This window comes from Hipposideros armiger, unplaced genomic scaffold, assembly GCF_001890085.2.
Source record: "Hipposideros armiger isolate ML-2016 unplaced genomic scaffold, ASM189008v1 scaffold_87, whole genome shotgun sequence".
Taxonomy (NCBI): domain Eukaryota; kingdom Metazoa; phylum Chordata; class Mammalia; order Chiroptera; family Hipposideridae; genus Hipposideros; species Hipposideros armiger.
The window spans coordinates 1,969,521-1,992,941 of NW_017731437.1; the positions used below are offsets into that span (position 1 = coordinate 1,969,521).

Here is a 23,421-nt window from a genome sequence, read left to right on the forward strand (position 1 = left end):
CACACTCATTGGCACAAATGTCCTCAGCCCATGTGCTGTCTTACGAGGAAACGTGGGTTTTAGAGGAAATTTCTCCTATCCTTTAACGAAAACATTTCATGTTTAGTATTCTTGGAGCAAAAGAGTGGATATGAATAAAAGAAACTATGATACATGGATGCCAGATCACTCACATTTCTTACCAGTGTTTGCCCAGTCCCTCTCTGTAGAGTAATGTGTATTGAGGTGGCTCCTTTATCAAATGTAAATATAGCTGCTTTATAAAACTTGTGGTAACTGTGAGAGTGGGTGTTGGGAGAGGGAGATGGTAAAACAGTGTGTTCCTGGTAAAAAATAATATGTAAAATATTTGGAATGGCAAACGTTTTGGTGCATGGTATATGAGCAACACATGTGCCGTCTGTTCTCTCAGCTGTCATTGTCCCCTCCACAATAGTCGTCATAGTCCTGCTTTAACAAGAAGGTCCTAGAAAAGAAACCAACCTCTTTCCGTGGGTTACTCAGGCATCTGCCGTGATTCTCTTTGGTGCCCTTCGCATAGATCTTAGAGCCCCGTAGGTTGAACTTGCATCTTTCTCTGACTAAACGTTACCTCTGGAAAAACGTGTCATCAGGACCATGGAATTTGAAGTTTTCTAAGAAGAAATTCATAATTTAAACTTCAAATGAGTTTAATCTTAGAGGGAAATGTCTGGGGTGTATCGTATTTTTACATATTTCTTTTAGTTTTAGTGTACTCATTGTCTTTTCTTGTTTGATCTTACCAGTGGATATTCCAGCCCGTTGTTATGACTTGATATCTTGGGCTAACGAAAGACTGGCGGTGGAGTGAAATGACTTGGGTTTAATTGGAGCACTTAGCTGATATAATTGTGCTTGCCCTTTTACCCTTGTTAGCTTTGTACTAGTTTGAAAATAGCTAATCTGATGGGGTTGTCAGTAAGTAGTTGGATGAATGAAGTATATCACAACGAACTGGATTTTAACTTTTCTCTTAAAGGGCTTAAATTTTCACAAACTTTAGTTTTTATAAATACCTTTTAGTTTTTATTAAATATGGACACATTCACAAGTAGTGTGTAGTTGGGAACCTCGTTTTCCTAGTGGACTAAATACAAGTGTCTCTTAGTAGTAGTACCCACAAAGGACTGCACTGTGATAAAGTGGCGTGTCAGGGCCCCCGGGTCCCCATGGCAGTTGTCACTTTAAGATCTGGGATTAGCTTAAATGTTCATATGTTTTTGAGTTTCAGCAACAGACCGTGGCTTGAAGCCCTTCATGGGGCGACCTCCTGTGCTCCAGCCAGCTCCTGAGTCCTTTGCATTCTGTAAACGCATTGTAAGACTTGTGGAGTTGTCTTTTCGGTTTTGCTGATTTCCTCCCACCAGGAGTGTTCCCTTCTCCCTGGGTTACTTCTCCACAGCTGCCCACTCTCTTCAAGATCCTGTGCAGACGGACTTCCTGAGTGAAGCCTTCTCTAACCGCCCCAGCCGGAAGTGACTTTTCCCCCTGGGTGTCTTAAGCAATTTATTGTCAGTACAGTTCATTTGGTCTTTATCACCTTCTGGCTCAGTCATCTTTTCTGTCCCCTACAAGGGAATGTTTTTTGTCTCGCCTCTCTAAGTAAACCCCGTTCCTGGGTCCTCCACTTAGCAGTCCCTAGAATCCTAGCAGAGTGCCTGTATGTGGCAGGCCCTCTGTACAGATCTGTCATTTTGATAGTGACTCAGTTACAGAATTTACTCTGAGGGACCTTGGTCAGCTTGCTATATTTTCTTGATATGTTGTATGTGTTTCTTTGAGACACTGGCAACTTCTAAGAGAGACTTAAGGCATAGTTAGTTTTTTCACATACTGATTCTTTCCAGGGTAAAACCAGTTCTGCTTATAAGTAAGCTTGATGGCCATGTCTGGTGCCACACAGTCTCCCAGTTGTTGTATGGAAAGCAGCTGACTTAGTTTGTTGGCTAAATAGGATATGAACATGGTTCCATTTAAAGGGAGGTTCTTTACCTGGAATTTCTTTTAAGTAGTTTTTCCTGGCAGAAGGCAGTGTTAAGCTCATTAATTCTCGAGTTGAAATGTCTTCACTAAAATGTGGTTTCCTTTCTCACAGTACAGGCTTTTAATGTCAAAATTGCATTCAAAGGTTGGCTAAAAACAAAGTACTGTTGCCAAGCTCCCAAATTGCAGGCTCAGAAATCCCTTTTGAAAGAGGAAGAGTGGGTGTAGGAAGGTGGGAGGGAGCTCAGTTACCCAGGAGGCAGCTCTGCTGTCGGCAAATGGGCTCGGGCTCTCCTCTTGTTTTTGTTATTGAAACAATTTCTGTGTTGAACCAAAAGAGTGAGCAAATGATTACAGTGGTTATTTCTCCTACAAAAGTAATTGTTCCTTTTAAAAGGAGACATCAGAGAACATTTCTCTCTGAAGAAATCACTTCTGGCAGAGTTCATTTTGTTTGGCCTTTCTGGATTTTTGTATTTGCTAAGTGGTGAGTGTGATTAGGAAATGACTTGATAATATTGCAGATAGTTGGTGAAAAAATGAGACACTTGGAAGTTGCTGCTGCCCTGGTGGTGCAGCATCGCACCTGGTGAGGGCTGAAACATGGGGTTCTTCCTCGGAGGGGGTTCTTGCTCGGCTCTCCTGCAGAGATGAAAGTGGGAGGTCTGTGAATGTGGTCACTTTGGCCCAAACAGGGTTTGAAACATCGGGAAGCTTCCATAAGCATCCAGATTGTCTTCTCTTGGAAAAACCAGAAGCTGAGTGCTCTGGGCCTGCCTCTCCTTGGAGCCACAGCGCGCTGGGGCCGGGCAGGTGGTTCTGTGAGAAGGCGCAGGACCCAAGCACCTGGCCTGCTACCCTGGCCTCAGAGCTTCAGGCAAACCTAACATTTGTATAAATTTTCATGTGTAAAATGTGACTGTCATATTTGATCAGTTGCATGCAAAAGCACTGTTAGTTTACATGTGCACTTAACCCTCCCAAAGTTAGCTTTTTGTATTAATATTTTTATCAACTTTTAATTTTAAGCAATTTCCATTTTTAAAAAGTTGATAGAGTGAACACCTGTATACATTTCACCTAGATAAATTAACATGTTGCTTTATCTCTTTCACACACACACACACCCCATTTTTTTTGTAGAACCATTTGAAAGTAACTTGCTATCATAACACTTCTGCCCTAAATAGTAAAGCATGTATTGCCTAAGAATAGATGCTCTCCAGGATAACTGTCATCATTATCACACCTAAGACATTTAACCCTGATAGAATAATACCATTTAATATGTAATGCATGATTGCATTTCCTTAAATATTCATTATAGCTACTTTTATTTCGATCCAAGCATGGGATCGTCCTGTCTCTTTATTTGCCTTTATTCTAGACAATTTTTGCTTTTTTTTTTCATCTTTCAAGACACTGCCATTTTTTCTTAAGAGTCCAGGCTAGTTGTTTTGTAGAATGTTCCATAATTTGGATTTGTCTGGTTTCCTCACAGGTAGCTTCAGGTTCACCATTTTTGTTGAGGACTACATTGGTTGTGTGTGCTTCCATTGCATCACGTCAGGTTGTCAGATTGTCCTAAATTCAGTCGTTTGGTTAAGGGTGATGTCTCTTGGCTCTTTCCATTATAAAGTCACCTTTGTCCCTCGGTTCCTTTGTCATAATCTGCAGGATGATCATTTGAGACTGCAATGTCTCTTCTAGCAACCACCTTTCGGTAACATCCATTGACGATCCTTGCCTGAATCAGTTACTGTAAATTAGTGGTTGCAGAATGGTGATGGGCTGAGGTTTTTCTGTAAAATTTCCTTCCCTGCCCTTTTTTTTTGAGCATCACTATATGGTTTATAATGCTTTACCTTCTTACTTCTTTCTAGTGCTCCAGCTGTCCCAGAATTCGTGAGAGGATGCCCATTCAGGCTGGGTCCTGTGTCCTTGTGACATGGCCCCATCCGCCATTTGGCACTTTCTCGCTTTCTGGTAACAGATGCTTCAGGCTCATCTTGACCTTTCCTTGCTCCAAACTTGTCATTAGCCATTTCTCCAAGAGGGTTCCTTTTTAGTAGGGAATGGTATTTAGAAGCCAAGATCTGGACGCCATGTTTGCTCACTGCTCCTGAGGTGTCATCGCTTCTAGGTTTTCCCTGTGGATAGAGCTAGAACACACATTAATGATTTCAATAACATTGGAACGCTTCTGTTTTTCAGAGGCTACAGAAACTTTAGAGGTTTCAGTTCATGCTGAAAAAACTAGGAGATTGATGTCTGTAAAGGATTTCAGAGACTAAAGTTATGTCACCTTTTTGCAGCTGTCCTTTTCCATAATCCCCTAGAAAGTGAGGGTTTTCTGTACTAAGAGTATGCAGAGGTCATTAACCTTACGTATCTCTGAAATATAGGCCCAGGTAAGTGAGCACAGAAACAAAAAGGTTTATTATATAAACTTTTATTCCATAATTCAGAAATGTTTATTGAACAGCAACTTTTAGGCATTAAGGTCCTTAGTCTCCTGGGGATCAAAGATACAGGACTTGGTCTCGGCCCTGTGGCTGAATAATGCGTCTCGGGGCAGGGTGACGGGGAGGAAGGGACAGAGGGTGGGAGGGAGATGCTCGCTAACCACTGTTCATGCCCACAGGGCTTTGGAGAGAAGCATCCGACTCCCTGTGTCAGTTGCTCATTGGCCTGCATCCTAAAGTGCCTTCTGGTTGGGGCACACCAAGGTGGAAGCGAATGTGCACATCGAGTCTGCAGGGATGGGTCCTTTCATGGGGAATGGAAAGTTTTTACTGTTCTAAATTCAAGGCTAGACTGTAGGTAATGCCTTATGCTGACCACTGTATTGTAGAATTTAAAGGATGTTGTGGGTATTTTGAAAATGTATAATAGGTGCTTAAATAGGAGAGATCTTGGCTGAAGTTGTTTCTTGCTAAGTGCTCACTCTACCCTTTATGTAACTTAAAAAGAATTGTTTTGTTGAAGCCTTGTACTCTCAATTTCTTGGTACGTCATAGTGCTGGAATGTACAAGCCAGTTTTTTGGGGTTTTTTTTTTAATGTCAGTTTAGACGGTTTTCTGTGTCAGTGTGTAGAACAAATGATAGTTGGCAATTTTTTTTTCTAGAATTGTTCATGTGTGTAATACTTAATGCTAACAGATTTTAGGGCCTTATTGAGAATTATCTGTGGTATGATCTGAGAAATTGAATAAATGTCTTAAATGTTCATTATGAAATGCATTAAGAGACAAATATTGTATGATTTATCAAAATTATAGCAGCAGTGGGATTCAGAATATATTTGAGTGGAGGAGGGAGCAGATAAATATGAAGAATGTATTTTCCCAGAAGTAAACACCCAAAGTAAAAACATTTTGAAAGCAAATATAATTGTCACCACGTGGGTTTTGCCTCCCTTCCAGGCCATCCTGGGCATGACTCCCATGTGAATTTTCTGAGACGGTGACTAGTTACATGGCAGAGTTCCCTTCTGCACCCCCTGCTGAGTAGGTGGCTCCAGAGGGCAGGGTCTTGTGTTGGTCTTGGTCCCCCTTTGGGCTGTGGGTCTCTGCTTGCACCCAGAAGTTTCCTCGGAGTTGCACTCCTGGGACCTCTTCCCGGAAATGCTCTCCCCTCATGGCTGACTATAAACAGACCTTTCCACGCTTTGAGACCCAGTGTACATGCCTCCTCTCCCAGGAAGCCTCCTCGCTGCTGTCCCTCCAGGCTGAATGTGTTCTCTTTGTCCTGGGGTGTTTATAGCACTTGCTGCTGCTTAGGTAACACTTGTGTGTTTCTCTGCCTCCCTTTCCTGACCTGGCTGCTTCATCTTCCCCTCCCTCTCTCCTTCCCCTCCCTTTGCCTAGCATGGTTCCTTACATATGTATAGACAGCAGGAACACAGCATAACGTTTTCAGATTGGTTGTCCTGTTATGGAGAGAAGAGGAGATACCTACCAGGAAACTGACAATTCCTTGGGGTGGAATGGTAGTGAAAATCCTGGGTGGAGGGATTCTCGGGGTGCTCTGGTGCTCTCGGGGGTCTCCCAGGGCAGCTTCTGTGATCTGAGCGTTAACTTGTATTCTGACGGTCAGGCCTGTTCAAGGGGAACATCAGGAAACTCGTCCACGAAAGGCAGTTTGTTTGGTGCTCCAAAACCCCTGCACCTTGTTGGAGGCAAAATCAGAGCCGTCTACCATCTCCACATTCTCACTAAGCTCCTCAGCACCGTCAGTTTCTTCCTTAAATCTATCTGTGCTTGGTTGCGGTTAATTTAAGATGTGAAGTCACAGTTGCCCCTTGCCTCCACTGTAGTACAACCTAGTAGAGGAGCGACATCTAATAGAGGAGCGACATCCTGCAGTCCAGCGTGAGTGTCATCCCGCAGTACCTTCCTGCAGAGCGGAGCACAGCTGCCAAGGCAAGCCCTGGGCGTCTTGTTCAGGCTCCTCCTTCCAGCCAGACTCCCCGGAGCCAGTGGATGGCCTCAGCTTTAGTGTGAATTCACCAGTGTCTTTAGCTCGGTCCTTTTCCCAGATTGCTATGGAGTAAAATAAACTACATCTGGTGCCTGTGTGCATTTTCAAAAAGTTTGGATGAATTACGTAAAGGTCTTTTTCTTTCTTTAATTAAATATTTTGTTTCAAGATAATTGTAGGTTCACAATACATTAGTAATGTATTATTCACAAGGAACAATGTGGAGAGGTTCCACGTGCTCTTTACCCATTTCCCCCCAATGGTAACATCTCAGGAAGCTTTATTTAACGTATCGTCACAGCCAAGATTCTGACATTGACGCCGTCAAGATACAGGACATTCCCCAAGTGTCCCACTTGTCTTGTGCCCTATTATAGTCAAACCCACTTCCCTCCCACCTACTCCTTCCTCAATCGCTGGCAAACACTAATCTGTTCTCCATTTCTATACTTTTTGTAATTTCAAGAACGTCACAAAAATGTTTTGAGTCCGTGATCTGTTTTGAGTTAATTTTGATGTTATAATTTTATGGGGTTTAGGTGGAGGTCCATTTTTTTGCCTATGGATGTGCAGTTTCTCCGGTGCTGTCTGTTTGAAAAGGCTATTTTTCCTCCACTGAATGGCTTTTGCAGCTTTGTCAGAATCAGTTGGGCATATTTGTGGGGGTCATTTGTGTCCATTGATCTGTGTGTCCCTCTCCCCACACCACACAGCCTGCATCACTGTACCTTATACTGGGGGTGCCAAAAAATATATGCAAGTGGACACTTTGGTCAACGTTGCTCAAGCAGTAGTTCATTGTAATCAGAAGTGTCTGGACGCTGATGGGAACCACTTTGAGCACCTCTTGTAAATTGCAGACATCAGACGTGACTTGTATTCATCTTTTGTTATCAGTATATACTGAGTATTATAATTTTAATACAGTTTTCCTTTCTTAAAATGTGTATACATTCTTTTGGCCCCTCTGTATATATAGTATGCCCTGGTACAGTGATTCCTCCCAATTTAGTCTTCTTTTTCAAAATTGTTTCAGTTCTTTTGCTTTTCCATATGTATTTTAAAATATTCTTGTCTATAACTACAAAAAAAAATCTTGTGGGGATTTTGATAGGAATTATGTTAAACTCCCGTATCCATGTGGGGAGAACCGACAGCTTTATTATGTTGAGTCTTCAGTCCATGAACATCACCTCTTTTTCTGTTTTAATGAAAGCTGAAGATGTGGAGACAAAAATAGCTGTGATGTCTCATTAAGAGATGATTTTATTCCAGGGAGAAGATGAGTGACAAATGTAAATTCCCCTCTTTAAAAATGTACCCCCAGGCCTATGAAAGGAGGTTTCCGACGTGTCCTTTGATTCCGATGTTTGTGGACAGTGACACTGTGAATGAATTCAAGAGTGAAGATGGGGCTATTCATGTCATAGAGAGGCGCTGCAAACTGGATATAGACGCGCCGAGACTGCTGAAAAAGGTAACTGAAGCGGCCCTGAAACCGGGCTGGGCTATGCTCAAGCTTGTATCGCAGTTGGGTGCTCTTAACGAATCCCTTTCCTCTTTATTTCTTCTTTAAAGATCGCAGGAGTCGATTATGTTTATTTTGTCCAGAAGAACTCACTGAATTCTCGGGAACGTACTCTGCACATCGAGGCCCATAATGAAACATTTTCCAATCGGGTCATCATTAACGAGCACTGCTGCTACACCGTGAGTATTCCCCGTTCAGCCAAGGACGTGGAGCCTGCTGACCTAGGGCTTCTGAGAACTGTTCGGCTGTCTCTTGACACAATGCATTTCTTTGTCTTTGAGGGCAGTTCTTCATCAGATATTGCCTCTCATTTTCGGTAGTGGGACCCACAGGTAGCAGGTGCGGTTTGCTGCAAAAGGATCGCACTGTGTAGCAGTTACGATAGCCAAGTGGTGCCTTGGTTTGCTTTTCACTCTGACACGTCAGAAGTGGGTATGGGAGGCCCCGGAACTGTGTTCCTCTGAGTGGCGCTGGGTGCATCACTCGGCCCTCCCTGTCTCAAGAATTCTCTTACTAGGTTATTAGAATAACCTACTGGATCTCTCTGCTTCCACCCTGACCCTCCGATCACGTCTGCCTCTGGAGCCACCCACTGACAGCATGTGAGATCGGCTCATGCTGTCTCAGGCTCCACACCCAGCAGTGTCTGGGCATTTCACTCAGGAAATGATGCCTCCGCTCAGTCCTATTGTCCTGGTCACCGGGGGTGCGCCTCCCTAGGGAGCTTTGCTGCAAGCGTTCCATCTGCCTGACTACCACCTTCCTCCAGTCCCTGCTCAGATCTTCTCGATGAAACCAGCCCCGAACACCCTGTTTAATTCTGCATCCTGTCCCCGACAGTTCTTTTAGTCCTGCTCCATCTTTTCTTTTTTCCGTAGCACTTCTCTCCCAACAATCATATAATTTCTTGTGTATTATGTTCATGGCTAATGGTCTCCCGCTGCTGTACTAGAAGCTTCACCGGCAAGGACCTTGGCTTTGTTCACGATGGAGAACACTGTTCAGTAGACGTGAATGAATGAATGAACAAGCAAACCAAGAATGAAAATGAAGCTCTCCTTGTAACAGTCATTTTTAGCATATTTTAGAAATGTTTTTTTGGTCTTTTCATGATTTTGAACCTCTCTGTAATTTTTCCATCTACTACTTTCACCACAGTGACATTATTAATAAAATAAGTGTTTTCTCCTGGTTACCATTTGAGGAGCTAACAAATGGTGTTCTCAGGTGTCAGTATAGGTAATGGGAATGCTTTCTCACTTAACTGCAGGTTCATCCTGAAAATGAAGACTGGACCTGTTTTGAACAGTCTGCAAGTTTAGATATTAAATCTTTCTTTGGTTTTGAAAGTACAGTGGAAAAAATTGCAATGAAGCAATATACCAGCAACATTAAAAAAGTGAGTCTATTTGGGATTTTATGGAAAAGGGTGGGCAGGTATCCCTGAGAAGATTCGAGCTGGCAGTATTTTTGGGAGCCTGAGAACGGGTTAGTTGGGGATCCCAGCCATTTCTTAAAGAGGAGATACTCTGATTTTCCCCCATGCCTGATATCCCAGGGATCCGGTGGAAGGTTAGATGGGGGTTCAGGCAATGCTGGTTGCCAGTGAGGTAAGGAAGAGCGTATAGCCACTGGCCGAGGCATTCTCTGCGTGGAATTGCTGGGGAAAATGGAAGTTGGGAGGGGTGAGGCAGGAGCAGCTAGCCTCTGAACCCCCAGGATCTGCTGGGGGTGGGGGGGTTTCCTGCATGCTGGACAGACGCCTACAGGTGACCTCAGGTCCCCAGACCTCGGATTGTTTGGTTCGTCTTCCACAGAAGAACTGTCCTTTCTTTTTTTATGCTGGTGCTCGTTACTGTGGAATTTTGGTTTTGAAATGTATCCATGTGGGATTATGAGTACTTTTTGAAAGATTGTTTCATTTTAGGGCTTTGGAAAGAATTTGCATTGAGACACAAAGCACATATTGAGTGCAAGTATGGTACATCACGCTTTTAATTAGTCCTATGAAAAAACTCATCGCTTTAGATATTATTTCCTAGACTTTTGGAGAAGAGGAGGTAAAATAATTATGAAAAACAAAAAACACAAAGGCATTTGGCGTTTCTTTTTCCTCTTTATTCTGTAGCAGTTCAGTTTTTATTAGTGTTTTAAAAACCTATGAGGGATGAGTAATTTGAATGTTGAATATATGCTAACCTTGAAATTGGTTTTGTTTTAAAGGGAAAAGAAATAATTGAGTACTATCTCCGTCAGTTAGAAGAAGAAGGCATAACCTTTGTGCCCCGCTGGACTCCACCTTCTCTCGCAGCCTCTTCAGAGACATCCGCGTCGTGCAGGAAACAGGCAGCGTCGTTGGCCGTTGTGGTCCCAGACGCTGCGCAGAAGGAAGGGCTGAGCAGCGAGGCCCTCAGTAACCCGAGCGGGGTGCCTGAGCCCGTGGTGGGAACCCCTGACGGTGGGTTCATTGTGAGAGCAGGACTGGGCCGTCAGAGGGAGTCCTGGCCTCTCTGGTGACTCTACCTGTTGTTTCTGTAGGACATTTAGATCTCACAGGAGGAAGAGATGGACCTCCGTGCTGTCCCTCTTCCTCTAGCTTCTGTAACACATTCATTTTATTTTTTCTTAGAATGAAGAAACTTGGAATTTTTTTAACGGGCAGGAAGGGTTTTATATCAAGTTATGAGACCAGGAAATGCTTTTCGTTTATTTTAGTTGAAGGTATCTTTAGTAAATGTAAGGTAGCAGCTGATCCTTTTATACCATAGTTCTATCATCATCACCTTTTAGGCTTCCTGCGTGCCAGGCATTGCCCTAAGCGCTTGATGAACATTTACTCATTTAATAATAGTTCCTTTTAGGTAGGAAATGCTTATTCTCGTTTTCTACACGAGTTAACGGTGGCACAGAGAAACTGAGTAACCTGCATGGAGTCACACAGCTGTTAGTGGCAGGGCTGGGGTTAGCCTGATGGCTGGCTGCAGAGGCTGCTTTTAGCTGCTGTGTTGCCTTGTACGTGCACGCGCGCGCGCGTGCACACACACACACGCACACACACACACACACCTTTTTTCATTTCTCAGAGTGATGCCCATTGTAAAATAAGAAAATTCCACCAGGCGGAGTCTTGCTAAACTATTGGTACTTCTTTCCCTGTATCTTCTCTCCAGCCGAGCTAGGCCACTTGTTAGCTTCCAGCAGGTGGCAGGTGAGAGAGAGCCGTTTTAGTTGGTTTGAGGCTATGTTCTGTTTTTCCCCCTTGTGGATTTGTCTTTGCTGTACTTAATTTAATATCTCATTCTTCCTGTTTGTTACCTTATCATTGAAAAAGATTTCTTGTACTCTTGAACACAGCTCTATTCAAGATAGGTTAGATCAGCGGTTCTCAACCTATGGGTTGCGACCCCTTTGGGGGTCGAACGACCCTTTCACAGGGGTCGCCTAAGACCATCGGAAAACTAAAAGATATTTACATTACAATTCATAACAGTAGCAAAATTACAGTTATAGAGTAGCAATGAAAATAATTTTATGGTTGGGGGTCACCACAACATGAGGAACTGTATTAAGGGGTCACAGCATTAGGAAGGTTGAGAACTGCTGGGTTAGATCCATTTGTGTTATTTCATAGTTTTAAGTCATGTAAGTCCTTTTCATATAGCTTTGAACAAAAAATAATTAAATATCTGTTAATAGCCATCCGTCTATCTTGAATAGTATTGAGATTTTGCAAGTAGAGGTGACCTGATGGTAATTAGGGACTATAATTGATTCAGCAAGTTGACCTGTGGCTTGGTCGGTGCTTTGATTTTAAAGACCAGCACCGAGGTTCTCTCAGGCGGCCTTTGCAATCTGCCTTCCCTGCAGTGTCACTGAGTTCTAAGACTAACCACCCGTCAGCTGCACTGAGCAGGACTTGGGAACACTTCCAGTGCCAGTGTTGTTTGTTGAAAATTATTTCGTGTCACTTCTTTTCCAGACAAACTAGATGCAGACTACATCAAGAGGTACCTGGGTGACCTGACCCCACTGCAAGAGAGCTGCCTGATCCGGCTTCGCCAGTGGCTCCAGGAAACCCACAAGGGCAAAGTGAGATTCAGCACCCTGTCTGGCCCCGCTCCTGGTTACTAAGAGTGGAAGTTCCCAGTTGCTGTAGCTGGGAATGTCTCCTCCCATATAAAAGTCCTGGAATCTGTGTCTGTGTGTGGCATCTGAGCCGGTCATGGCAGGTTATGATGCCCTTCTCTAATCAGCTGTATCTTTCTAGGTTTTACAGAGAATGGTCTTGCTTGAAAACAGTTACATGTCTAGAAAGTTTTGAGTGAGTTCACAGAATATTCAGAGATTAGAAATGTTTGAGCTTTGATTTTGAGGTTTGTGGTAAAATTTTAGCCTCACGAGGAATTAGATTTGTAGAATATGCCTCATACTAAAGGGTGAGCAGAGGCAGATTTGTGTGTGGCCAGCTACTGGCATTACCCATTGAAGGGAGCTGGGCATGATGTGCCGGTCGGCCTTCTCTCTAACTTGGCCAGTCTAGGTTACTAGAGCCCAGAGTTCTGAGGACTTAGTGTCACTTACTGAGGACATGACCATCCTAACAATAGCCACCGTTTGCTGTGCATTGACCATGTACCAGACACTGTTTTAAGATCTGTAGTAGGGGCTGGCCGGGTGGCACGTTGGTTAGGAGTTGGCTTGGGACACCAGCTCCAAGCAGCGGGGCCCCAGTTCGGATCCCACATGTGGCCAGTGATGCTGTGCCCTCTACAGCTAAGATGGTGAACAACAGCTCGACCTGGAGCTGGGCTGCCATGAGTTGCCGGCGACCTCCTGCCTCACCCAGGAAGAACACAATGCTAATACCAACTTGGGCTAGTGAGGCGACGTCCTCCACAACTAGACTGAAGAACAAAAAGGACAGCAACTTGTCTGTTCCCCTTCCCCGATTCCCCAATAAAACCTTTAAAAAACAAACAAACAAGCAAAAAACTGTAAATCCTCCCAGCAGCCCTATGAGGTGGTGTGATTTTTATCATCCCTGCTGTACACACGAGGTAACTGAGGCAGGGACATGTAGTAACTTGCCCACAGCCTTCCAGCGAGTGAGCAGTGGGGCCAGGGTTGGAAGCCTGCCGTTGGTTCCAGAACCCACACTCTTAACCACTTCCAGGGGCAGTGGTCCTTTCTGAGTGAGGATGGAGCCATCTCAGTGCTCTGGGGTATTTTCCCGGGAGTGGCTCGTCAGGATTCTCCAACTCCCATCCACGGCTCACTTCTTGTGGCCCAGTGGTGTTTCGTTCGTGAGCATGTGGCCGTGGAGGAAGACAGCAGGTCCAGTGACACTCAGACTCTGTCTTGGCCCTGCATTTTACTCTGGGAAGCTGGCCTATTGATTGCTAACGGTGGACTCTAGAGAAGGTTCCTGTGTGTTAGGAGCACCGTTACCAAAAGCAACACTGTTTTCTAACTTTTTAAGTCACACACACACATACACACACACACACACACACACACGAGTGCACAGATCATAATTCATAGATCAGCCCAGTGAATTTTGAAGCATTTTATGTTTAAGAAATTATTTGTGCCTTCATTCTACTTTACTGAAGCTGAAATGGAACATTGTAAAGATGATTTGGGCTAATAATACTGGAGGAAGGCTCATTTTAAGTAGTGCAGAATGCGGCCCACTCTCGGTAAGAGGTGAGAGCGTTAGAGTCTTATTCCCTTGGTAACTTGGTTTTTTTTCCCTTAGCAACTTCTAACACTGCTTAGAAACATGGCTTTCCCTCCATAGATCCCCAAAGATGAGCATATTCTTCGGTTCTTACGGGCCCGGGACTTCAACATCGACAAAGCCAGAGAGGTCATGTGTCAGTCTCTGACGTGGCGGAAGCAGCACCAGGTTGACTACATTCTTGACACCTGGAACCCGCCCCAGGTCCTGCAGGACTACTACGCGGGAGGCTGGCACCACCACGACAAAGGTAACGTGTGAACGTGGCGTTGAAGATGTGCTCAGAGACCTCCTTCTGTAGAGCTAAGTGGGCCCTTGAGTGCACTGTCCCCCTGTCCTGCCCTGAACACACTGAGGCCTGTTTCGTCACAGACGGTGCCACGCTCCTAACCTGCCGGGGAAATACCCCTTGGAGTAAGAAGGAAGGCCCGAAACGGTTGGCTCCTTCCTCACGACTCATCTTGCCCTTGGGCAAGTTACTTTGGTTCCTTTCTTAGTTAAACGGAGTTTTTTGAACTTACTTAACAAACCAAAACTTTGAAGGTGGTTTTTTCCGGAGCACAGTGCTAATCAAGGAACTTTGCAAGGACTTAAACCCCTAGAGCGTCTATAAAAATGTACAGCCGGGTTTTCCACATGGAAACAGTGAGGAACTTCAGCTCTGTTAGGGGGAGTAAGCAAAACCTAAGCCAAGGACAGAGATACACCTAAAACGAGGGATGATTTTTGAGCGACCCATTCGGCCTGCTTTCCGTCCCAGGCCTTGTAGGAAAGCCTCATTGTCAGGCATGCTCACATTCCCTGACTCCAAGCATGATGGTGGACAGACGGAACCGCAGACGTGGGGAGGCCACGGGCACCTCCCCCACCTCCAAACAGGTCCTTTCAAAACTGCGAAGCTCTGATGTGTCTGTTTTCCCGGCTTCCTTTTGTACTTCCCAGATTAGTTGTAGCTTTATTAATTTTTACTAGAAGCATGTATTTATTCCACTTTCCGACCCTTGAACGATTACGAAGTTTAAGACATTAACAAATGTATCTTATTAAATGTTGGGAGAGATTTTTCTTTTATAAATCTTCCTTTCAACAAAATTTGGGAGCACAAAACTAACCCTTTTTGCTTTAGGTAGAACAGATCTAGACCCACAACTAGGAGGTGAAATTCGCCAGGTGATAAATACAAGGAAAACATGGGCCCCTGTGTCAGCGTGCCAGCCAGCGCTGACCCTCCATTAACATCAGAAGATAAGTCTTCCGTCCTTGTCCTCCTTGTTGCTGCTCTCCTGTGGCACTGAGTGGCGGGCATCTAGACTGACCCTAGGGACACACTCTGGCCACCAGGGTCTTTTGTCTCTGTGTGGCTGACTCAGGGTGACATGGATTTATATAACAAGTTAGGTTCCTCCCAGGCTCCATCCATTAGACCTGCAGGCTATAAAGCAGAGCCAGTGTGTGCTGGCTGGTATGGATTTGAGAGTTCTAGAAAGTCCTCATTTACCTTGGCCCTTAGGGTGGAATTAAGGGACACTAGCTTTAAGAAAATCTCGACATTAAATTTTTGGTAACCGATAAAATGAAAAAGAAAAAGTACTCTGTAGTCACAGAAAAAGCGTCTGTGGGTACTCTGATGTCCCCCTACTGTTGGAAGTCAGAGCTCTGCTCAGTGCCCTGGTTGTTTGAGGGTGTTAGCTAAGCCCAGCGTCGGCCACAGTCAGTACCGGGGGTCAGAGCTGGACAGAGGTAGAGCTCACGTGGCCCCTCTAAGGCCCTGCTAGGCTGCTCTGTCAGTGACTTTTGTTTTTCCCTTTTCTAGTTTCGTGGGGAGAGGTTGGGGGGATTTGTGCGCACGCACACACGGAACCCAGCTGCCGCTTCTCAGTGCGACAGGGCACAGAGCGTCCCTGGAATATGGGAGAGCCTGTTTCCTTGTTGAGGGTCTTAGGGCTGTATCCTCGGCTTCACAGCACGAGTGGTTTGGTAATGACTTTCCTTCGTCTCTCCTGCAGACGGGCGGCCCCTCTACGTGCTCAGGCTGGGGCAGATGGACACCAAAGGCTTGGTGAGGGCCCTCGGGGAGGAGGCCCTGCTGAGATACGTAAGTGCTTGCGGCCGAGGATGCCAGGCTCCATACACGCTTCACACTTTCTCTCTCTGCCAGCGAGACTGGGATATTACCGTTGTCCTGTTCTAACAAGCATGCATTCCTTTTGTAATTAGAAAGCAAAATCTATTAATATAAAACATTTCAAAAGTGAGAAGTTATAAAAATGTCTTTCACAGGGAAGCATCAAGAAAAAAAATCAGCATAGCCACTCAAGGTGACTACTTGGGAGTGATTCTGAGTCATATTTTGCCCTTCACTCCCGCATCGAATTGGTCCCTACCCTCCCCGCTTCCTGACTGTCCTTTTGAAATGTCTCTTCACTTCCTTAATCCATGCTCTTAGTGTCTTTTATCTGGGCCATTACAAATGCCTCCTTCCCTGGAGGCTCAGCCCTTCCACTGCAGCCTCCACGAGGCGGGCAGTTACGGTGCTTTTATTAAAAGACAGACAAAAACTTTAAAAGGCACATCTGTAACCCAGTTATCTTTGGCATTGTGTTGCGCACTCTGTTAGCCCTCACCTCTGCGTGTGTGCTCGTACTTTTGTGCGTACACATCCACAGCACACACATGCCCATGTACCCATGTGTACACACATCACATGTGTCCACGCACGTGCATGTGTATTCACACATATGCATACATATCCACATGTGCACACATGTTCATGTAAACGTACACATGTAAACATGCACACATGCCTATGTGTTCACATGCTCACACGTGCATGTACTCACACACATGCTTATGTTTCCACATGCACACGATGTACACATATCCATACAACACATGCATTGTATGCACATACACACACATGCTTACATATTCACATGCACACATATCCACACACACGTGCATATGTATCCATATGCACACACGCACGTGAAGGTGTAGAGGGACCACTTCTGTAGGGAAGGGTTTGTCATCCAAACCAGAAGGTCCCTTTTGCCGTACCTGGAGTCTGTTCTAACCCTGCCCTTGCTCTTGGCTGGTACGTGTCCTTACTCAGCAGACACTTATCTCCGACTGTCCCAGGAGCACTTGTTCTGAAGACATGGCAGCAGATCACGGCCTCCCTGCCCATCTGGTGCCTCCTCCTGTGGCCTCACTCAGCATCTGTCACCTTTGTCACAGAGGACAGTGCTCATTCTCTTTTGAGCATGAGCTGTTCCTTGACGGGGATATGTTTTGTGTGCATCAGAAAACCTACATAGATGGCCTTCTGGCTCTCCTGCTTCCCTGAACTGTGCTGTATCATTGTTACTCTCTTTCGTAGCTCGACGCGGTAGTGTTACCATCTTACACTCATGAGTTTTTATGGCCATTTTATGCACAGGTTCTCTCCATCAACGAAGAAGGGCTAAGACGGTGTGAAGAAAACACGAAAGTGTTTGGCCGGCCTATCAGGTAGATGTCCACCTTACTTTTCCTTCCAGCTTGTTGCGAATAAGAGTTAAATATCTCCGGTTGATTTTTAGAATCAAATCTAAATAGTTTACTGTTTTCCATAGTGTTTGTTCTAAAAGGTAGAATATAGGTAAGCATACAGTATGGCCGGTGACGAGGGACAGCTGCTGGATTGGGTATTTGCACCTCCACACGTTGCTGTCACCTCCGTCTGCGTGGCTTGGCCTGTCTGGTTAGTCTGCTTGGTCCTGGGGAGCCCAGAGCTGCGGGTTTTGGTTTGTCTGTTTTTGGTTTTTTTATTTTTGGTTGGGCGGTGCTAAAAGAATTACTTTGTGTTCCAAAATCCTGCTTCTCCTTATGGTGGCTGTCCTGGAAATGGGCGGTGAGTCAGAGGCTGACACTGAGGCTGCCCGTGGTTCACAACAGTGGCAGCCCCACGAGGGCAGGATTTTGAGGGATTCTTGCTGCCGAATTCTCAGTAAATGTGGAAGAGAAGCTTACTACAGTTCAGTCACACTGCCTGTTAAAATGCCAGCCTTGTGTCCCGTGATGGCCATAGAGGTGGCTGTACCTGTCGTGTGCGTTACTGCCGGATCGCTGAGAAACTTAGCGATAGTTCAGGGGTGGTCCTGCTGCACTGGTTCCATGTGCTTTATCCAAGTACGTACAAGTGTAGTTCAGAGCACTAATTCTAAAAACTGGCGTATTTTTGGAAATTAATAGAAGGGACTATTTTATAATATCAAATAGAAAAAAACAGCCGTGGGGCCTGAGCATGCCGTGCAGTGAGTAAAACGCATGTGCCCCTGCAGCTCCTGGACCTGCCTGGTGGACCTGGAGGGACTGAACATGCGGCACTTGTGGCGGCCCGGCGTCAAAGCCCTGCTGCGCATCATCGAGGTGGTGGAGGCCAACTACCCCGAGACACTGGGCCGCCTGCTCATCCTGCGGGCGCCCCGGGTGTTCCCTGTGCTCTGGACGCTGGTAAGGCGCCTGGCTATGGCGTGACGGGCGGCAGCGTGGGGAGGGCAGCGTGCGTCCGCCTACAGATGTGTTCTGTGACTTTGCCCTAACTAGTTAGGGGAAGGATTAACGTGGAAAGATAGGAAACCTCTCCAGTTGTTGAAGGGAAGGAAGACTTGCTGGGTTTCCTAATGTCGTGTAAGTGGGCTTTACAAAAAGAGCAGTTCAAACTTGAATTCCCTTTCCCCCAACTCACAGCAGCACGTTGTAATTTTAATCTTTGGAAATCAGACAGCCAAGCCAACATGACTGCATGGTCTTTTCTGATTACTTACAGGTTAGTCCATTTATTGATGACAACACCAGAAGGAAGTTCCTTATTTACGCAGGAAATGACTACCAGGGTCCTGGAGGCCTGCTGGATTACATCGATAAAGAGATAATTCCAGACTTCCTGGGCGGAGAGTGCATGGTACGTACTTGGGAAAGTCACCGCACGATTGGCTGCTTACAGGGAGGAGAGGCGGGTATTGGTTTGTGCAGATGATGTTCAGAGCTTTTATGGCTAGCATCTCTCTGATCACCACCCAGGCCATTGTTGATACCACGCACATTTCTTTGTTAAATCCTAATGAGAATTTGTTTTAGAATCTGATCTAATTGCAGCTTGCTTTATTCACTCCACTTTTGTGAGTCAGATTTTTAAACTGTTTTGGAGGCACTGTGCGTTTTTTAAAAACATTGTTAAAAAATCGTAGTGATTCTCAGAAAGATTACCCCGTGGACAATAAATCAGGATAACATTTTAAAGGGGATCAATTAAGGGAACTAGTTTTCTTTTATGTAATTTGGGGTTTCTAATACATTCAGTTGCTAGATTATCAGGCAAATGCCTCCACTTCTATACCCTGTACTGTGATGAGGGACTCAGAGAAGTTTAATTCCCTCAGGACTTTGCAGCCTCTGAGGCTGAACTGCCTGATGTGAGGGTGAGGGAAACCGAAACCTGCAGAGGTCTGGTGACTTGCCCGAGTGACAGCTAAAGCCAACAGGGAGTTGTGGTATCACAAGTCAAGTTCTTTATTAGAGAAAGGATCCCTCTGATCCTTCATGGGAAATGAAGTGATCTTTCTAAGATGTGGACATGCTGAATTTGACTCTTGTATTTAGCTAATGAATTGGGCTTCTAGAGATATCTTTCCGGATGGCTAGAGGAGTTTAAGCAGCATTTCAATTCAGCTCTGAGCCCAGCAGTCCTGCTGTAAGAGCTGCAGGTGTAGTGCAGTGCAGTGCGGGGAGCAAGTACATCACAGGCCCGAGCTTTCCAGGACCCGTGAAGCTACCGAGGAGGTCGGTGCCACAGTCGACTCAGGTTACATAGGAACCGTCCACGTGGTTGCCTCTTCTAATGACTAGAATTACGCTGGAGCGGAAGACTTGACTCTTGGCCAGTCATGCCCACATTTGTCACCTGGACCACCGTGATGTTCTCATGATGGACGAGTCCTCGTAACTAATGGAGGTCGCCGCACTCCAGCCTTCCGGCTTCCTCTCCGCTCTCTTGCACGGCCCTTCAGGCTGGCGTTGAAGCGTGGTGCTCACTTCCGCTCTCCTGCCGTTGGAGGGTTTGAGCCACGCATCAGTCTGATGTCTTCCAACATGACGTTATTGCTGTGACGTGTTTCCAGTCGCGCTGCACTGCCAGCTGAAGACTAGTGTGTGTTTTCTGTGTGGTTGCCTCCCAGGGCTGATAGTACAGGAAGCACTTGGATTTATGAATTGTCGTATTAAGTCATTATATCAAGGTCAACTAGGAAAAATATGAAATGTGTGAACTAATTCAACTTATTCTGTTTGAAGCAAATTCAAAAGAAGCTGTCTTATTTTTTGGCTGGTGTTACGGACTGGTTTTCTGACGAGGTAGACATGAAGCTTTCATCGCTGCTTATATATCTTGGCCGTAATCGCATATAATAAAAATAATGCCTGGAGCTGCATAAAACTCTTCTTAATGTAGTGTTTTCCCTTCACAGTGCAGTATAAGTACTTGTAATTCTTACATAAACCAGCCTCAGTAATTGAGTCCAGTACCTTATACATACTAGTGTGAATTCCGTGGTAAATCAGCTTCAACTCGTTCTCATTTATTTAAAGCAAGATACACGTGTGTAAGTGGTTTTTAGAAATCGTGTTGCTCAGTACTACAGAGTATTTGCCGGCGTGTTCCATTTCCCAAGCAGCTTCAGGGAGCCGACCTTATCAGGACACGGTGCCTGCCGGAATGTTTGGTTTTTGGAGGGCTTGCTCGTGTTTGCACAGCTCTCACGGCCGTGTTTCCATTTCCAGTGTGAAGTGCCCGAGGGTGGACTGGTTCCGAAGTCCCTGTACAGGACCGCAGAGGAGCTGGAGAATGAAGACCTGAAGCTGTGGACTGAGACCATCTACCAGTCCGCCAGCGTGTTCAAAGGAGCCCCGCACGAGGTGCGCCCTCCGGGACGGTGCGCGGGGCCGCATCCCTTTCAGGGCATCTCCCCAGTAGGCTTTAGTTCACAAGAATCCAGTGCTTCAGAGTTTTGTTAGCTTTAGGTAAAGGTCGACTCTGAAAGAACAGGCATCTCAGAATAGAAAGGAGCGCCTGGGAAGGGGAACAGGTCTCATCCCCCCAGGTTACCAGAGACCCTAACAGGTGTGCACAGGAAGCCTTTCCTCGTGGGCAGACGTTTGCCTCTTTTTGTTTGTTTGTTTGTTTGTTTGCCTCTTAAATTCAGTTTACTTAATGATTATGTAGGACTAATTTCATTTTCTGTTTTTTTCTGACTGGGTTTTGGTTATTTATGTTTTTAAAGGAATTTTCCCATTTTTGTCTGTCTGATGGATTGAGGAGAAACTAGCACGTCTCTCTTTGCCCTTCCTGCCATCACGTTGTGATATGGAAACAAGAGTACCCCCATATTTTACACACATGGTGTGTTCTGTGACACCGTGAGTGACCTGAGGAATGAGGGGCCCTCACCGAGTTGCCTTTCCTGAGTCTCAGGGTGAGGTTTGTGGCTCAGAGCTGCTGGAGAGGCACTCAGAGAATGTGCCGGGGCCTCAGGCAGGCCGTGGTGGTGGCCGGGAGCTGACCCCTTCTGCCTTCTGCCACAGCAGCTGCCCAGCCCGGCCACCTGCTGTTGTCCTCTTCTGTGTCTCCCAATGTCATCTGCCCATCACTTGTGTGGCAGGTTGATACTGTTGCTGTGGTTTAAACAGGCAGAGATAAAAATATGTTGTGCCTCGGTCATAGATTTGCGGGGGGCAGATTCTCATGACTGCGTCTTGAGGATTATTGGTATTTCTTACGTGGGGGCCGGCTAGAGGACGCAGAGTTCTTGTGGGTCTTTTCTTAGGTGACCGTCACTCTTGTTCATGGGAAGGAACTCAGTGGCCTAATAACGTTTCTTGGGAGTCACAGGGTATCTGTGAAAATGGGCAGCCAGGTTTTCTACATCGGAACAGTAAAAAGTTCATTTCTGCTTCGAGGGTTAAGTAAAGCGCAAGTCAAGGACGGTGATACCCCTAAAATGAAGGCTGAATTAAATGTCCCCATTGTGAATGCAGGAAAGAGGGTGCCTGTCAGCTGAGTGGGGGACAAAGGTCTGTGGAGAGCGCTGCCCCTGGGGAGCCACTTTGTTGAAGGAACCATACAGGCCAAGTCATTAGTGCCACTGCTATTCTTAGACATTATCCTCGTGCTTTCTGGAATTTGCTCTTTAAGGAAATTCCAAAGTGGTGTTTTAGCAGCAAGAAGTGGCAGTGGTGGAATTGAAGGAAGAGCCCGCGTGACAAAGCAGAGTGCTAACGAGGCCACGTGGAGGGCTCCCTGCAAATGTGGGGGCAGCGGGGGCGTGCAGGCCCTGGCTCCTGCTGAAATGCTTTTCAGCGAGTGCAGAACTGCACAGCTGGTTTTAGTTCTCACGTCCCTCCCACACGCATCTTTGGAAACTATAACTTTGATCATTCCTGCTGGGAAACTATGTGGGCGCCGTGTAAAGTGAGATTTCAGGTTGGCCCTTCCCCCACCCCGTGCCACGTGGCTCCCCTCGTCCCACTCAGCCCATGTGAGCAGAGGTGCCGGGGTCCTTGGCCTCACGCCCCCTTCCTGCTCTGGGCCTTCCCTGTGCTGCCAGCCTCAAGCAGTCCATGGACCCACGTCTGCACCATCTTGCCTCCCCCCTGTTTTGTATTATTGAGACCCTTTTATAGCCAGGACCCAGTATTTTACAGAGCGCTAATGCCCGTGTAATGGGACACTGCAGGTGGCGCTAATGCAGTCATGGGGCTGGACCCGTGATGCACGGCAGGGGCCAATGGTGGAAAGAATGAAAAGACTGGGAGACCTGAAGGGTCGAATGCGAATCTGGGTGCAGAGATCCACTGATAAGGGCGCATCTCCCCCGACCCGGCCCTCACCGCTGGGCTGGAAAGCAGCTCGGGGGCAGCCCAGGCTCTCAGATACCTTGGTTGACGGACGCAGTCTCCTTTCCAGATTCTCATTCAGATTGTGGATGCCTCTTCGGTGATCACTTGGGATTTCGACGTGTGCAAAGGAGACATTGTCTTTAACATCTACCACTCCAAGAGGTCGCCACAGCTGCCCAAGAAGGACTCCCTGGGGGCGCACAGCATCACTTCTCCAGGAGGGAACAACGTGCAGCTCATAGACCGCGTCTGGCAGCTGGGCCGGGACTACAGCATGGTGGAGTCGCCTCTGATCTGCAAAGAGGGAGAGAGCGTGCAGGTAAAGCCTTGCAGGTCCCTGTAGCCCCTCTGCTTCTGTGTCCTGAGAAGGGAGAGTCTTTTGCTGCATCCCTGTCCTGACGGCTGGCGCTGTGTCTGGGAGAGCAGTTAGGTGTGTCTGGTTTCAGTTACGATCAGAAGGACTGAAGAAGCCAAGTGAGTCTTAGGAGAGAAAGAACTCACACCTGAGCAGTGGCTTGGGACAGAAGCCATGACTGACAGGTGTCTGAAGTGCACGAGCTTTCTTTAGAAGTAGTTTCACAAAAGCGACGCAGGAAGGAAGGAAAAGGCATTGTGTGCGCTCAGCTGGGATTCAGGAGACTTCCCTGACAGTCCTTGACCATGTTCCATTTGTTTCCTTCAAAGGAAAACACTAAATAGAAGTGAGAGAAACGAGTACTTAGGGCACTC

General features: G+C 46.2%; 1 protein-coding gene across 3 annotated transcripts in view; it reads left to right on the forward strand.

Annotated features, from left to right (window-relative positions):
* The window catches only part of SEC14L1 (SEC14 like lipid binding 1), a 49,348-nt gene that overhangs the window by 22,799 nt on the left and 3,128 nt on the right, over positions 1 to 23,421 (forward strand). The window contains exons 4-16 of one of the 3 annotated variants that reach the window (XM_019644399.1): positions 7,815 to 7,964; positions 8,066 to 8,197; positions 9,289 to 9,417; positions 10,242 to 10,476; positions 11,998 to 12,107; positions 13,819 to 14,008; positions 15,765 to 15,853; positions 17,198 to 17,268; positions 18,081 to 18,252; positions 18,569 to 18,703; positions 20,578 to 20,712; positions 22,760 to 23,011; positions 23,187 to 23,203. In XM_019644399.1, coding sequence (XP_019499944.1) covers positions 7,815 to 7,964; positions 8,066 to 8,197; positions 9,289 to 9,417; positions 10,242 to 10,476; positions 11,998 to 12,107; positions 13,819 to 14,008; positions 15,765 to 15,853; positions 17,198 to 17,268; positions 18,081 to 18,252; positions 18,569 to 18,703; positions 20,578 to 20,712; positions 22,760 to 23,011; positions 23,187 to 23,203 — 1,817 coding nt within the window. Of the gene's footprint in view, positions 1 to 7,762; positions 7,965 to 8,065; positions 8,198 to 9,288; positions 9,418 to 10,241; positions 10,477 to 11,997; positions 12,108 to 13,818; positions 14,009 to 15,764; positions 15,854 to 17,197; positions 17,269 to 18,080; positions 18,253 to 18,568; positions 18,704 to 20,577; positions 20,713 to 22,759; positions 23,375 to 23,421 lie in introns of those variants that run through there. The other 2 variants (XM_019644397.1, XM_019644398.1) reach the window with 2 other exon arrangements.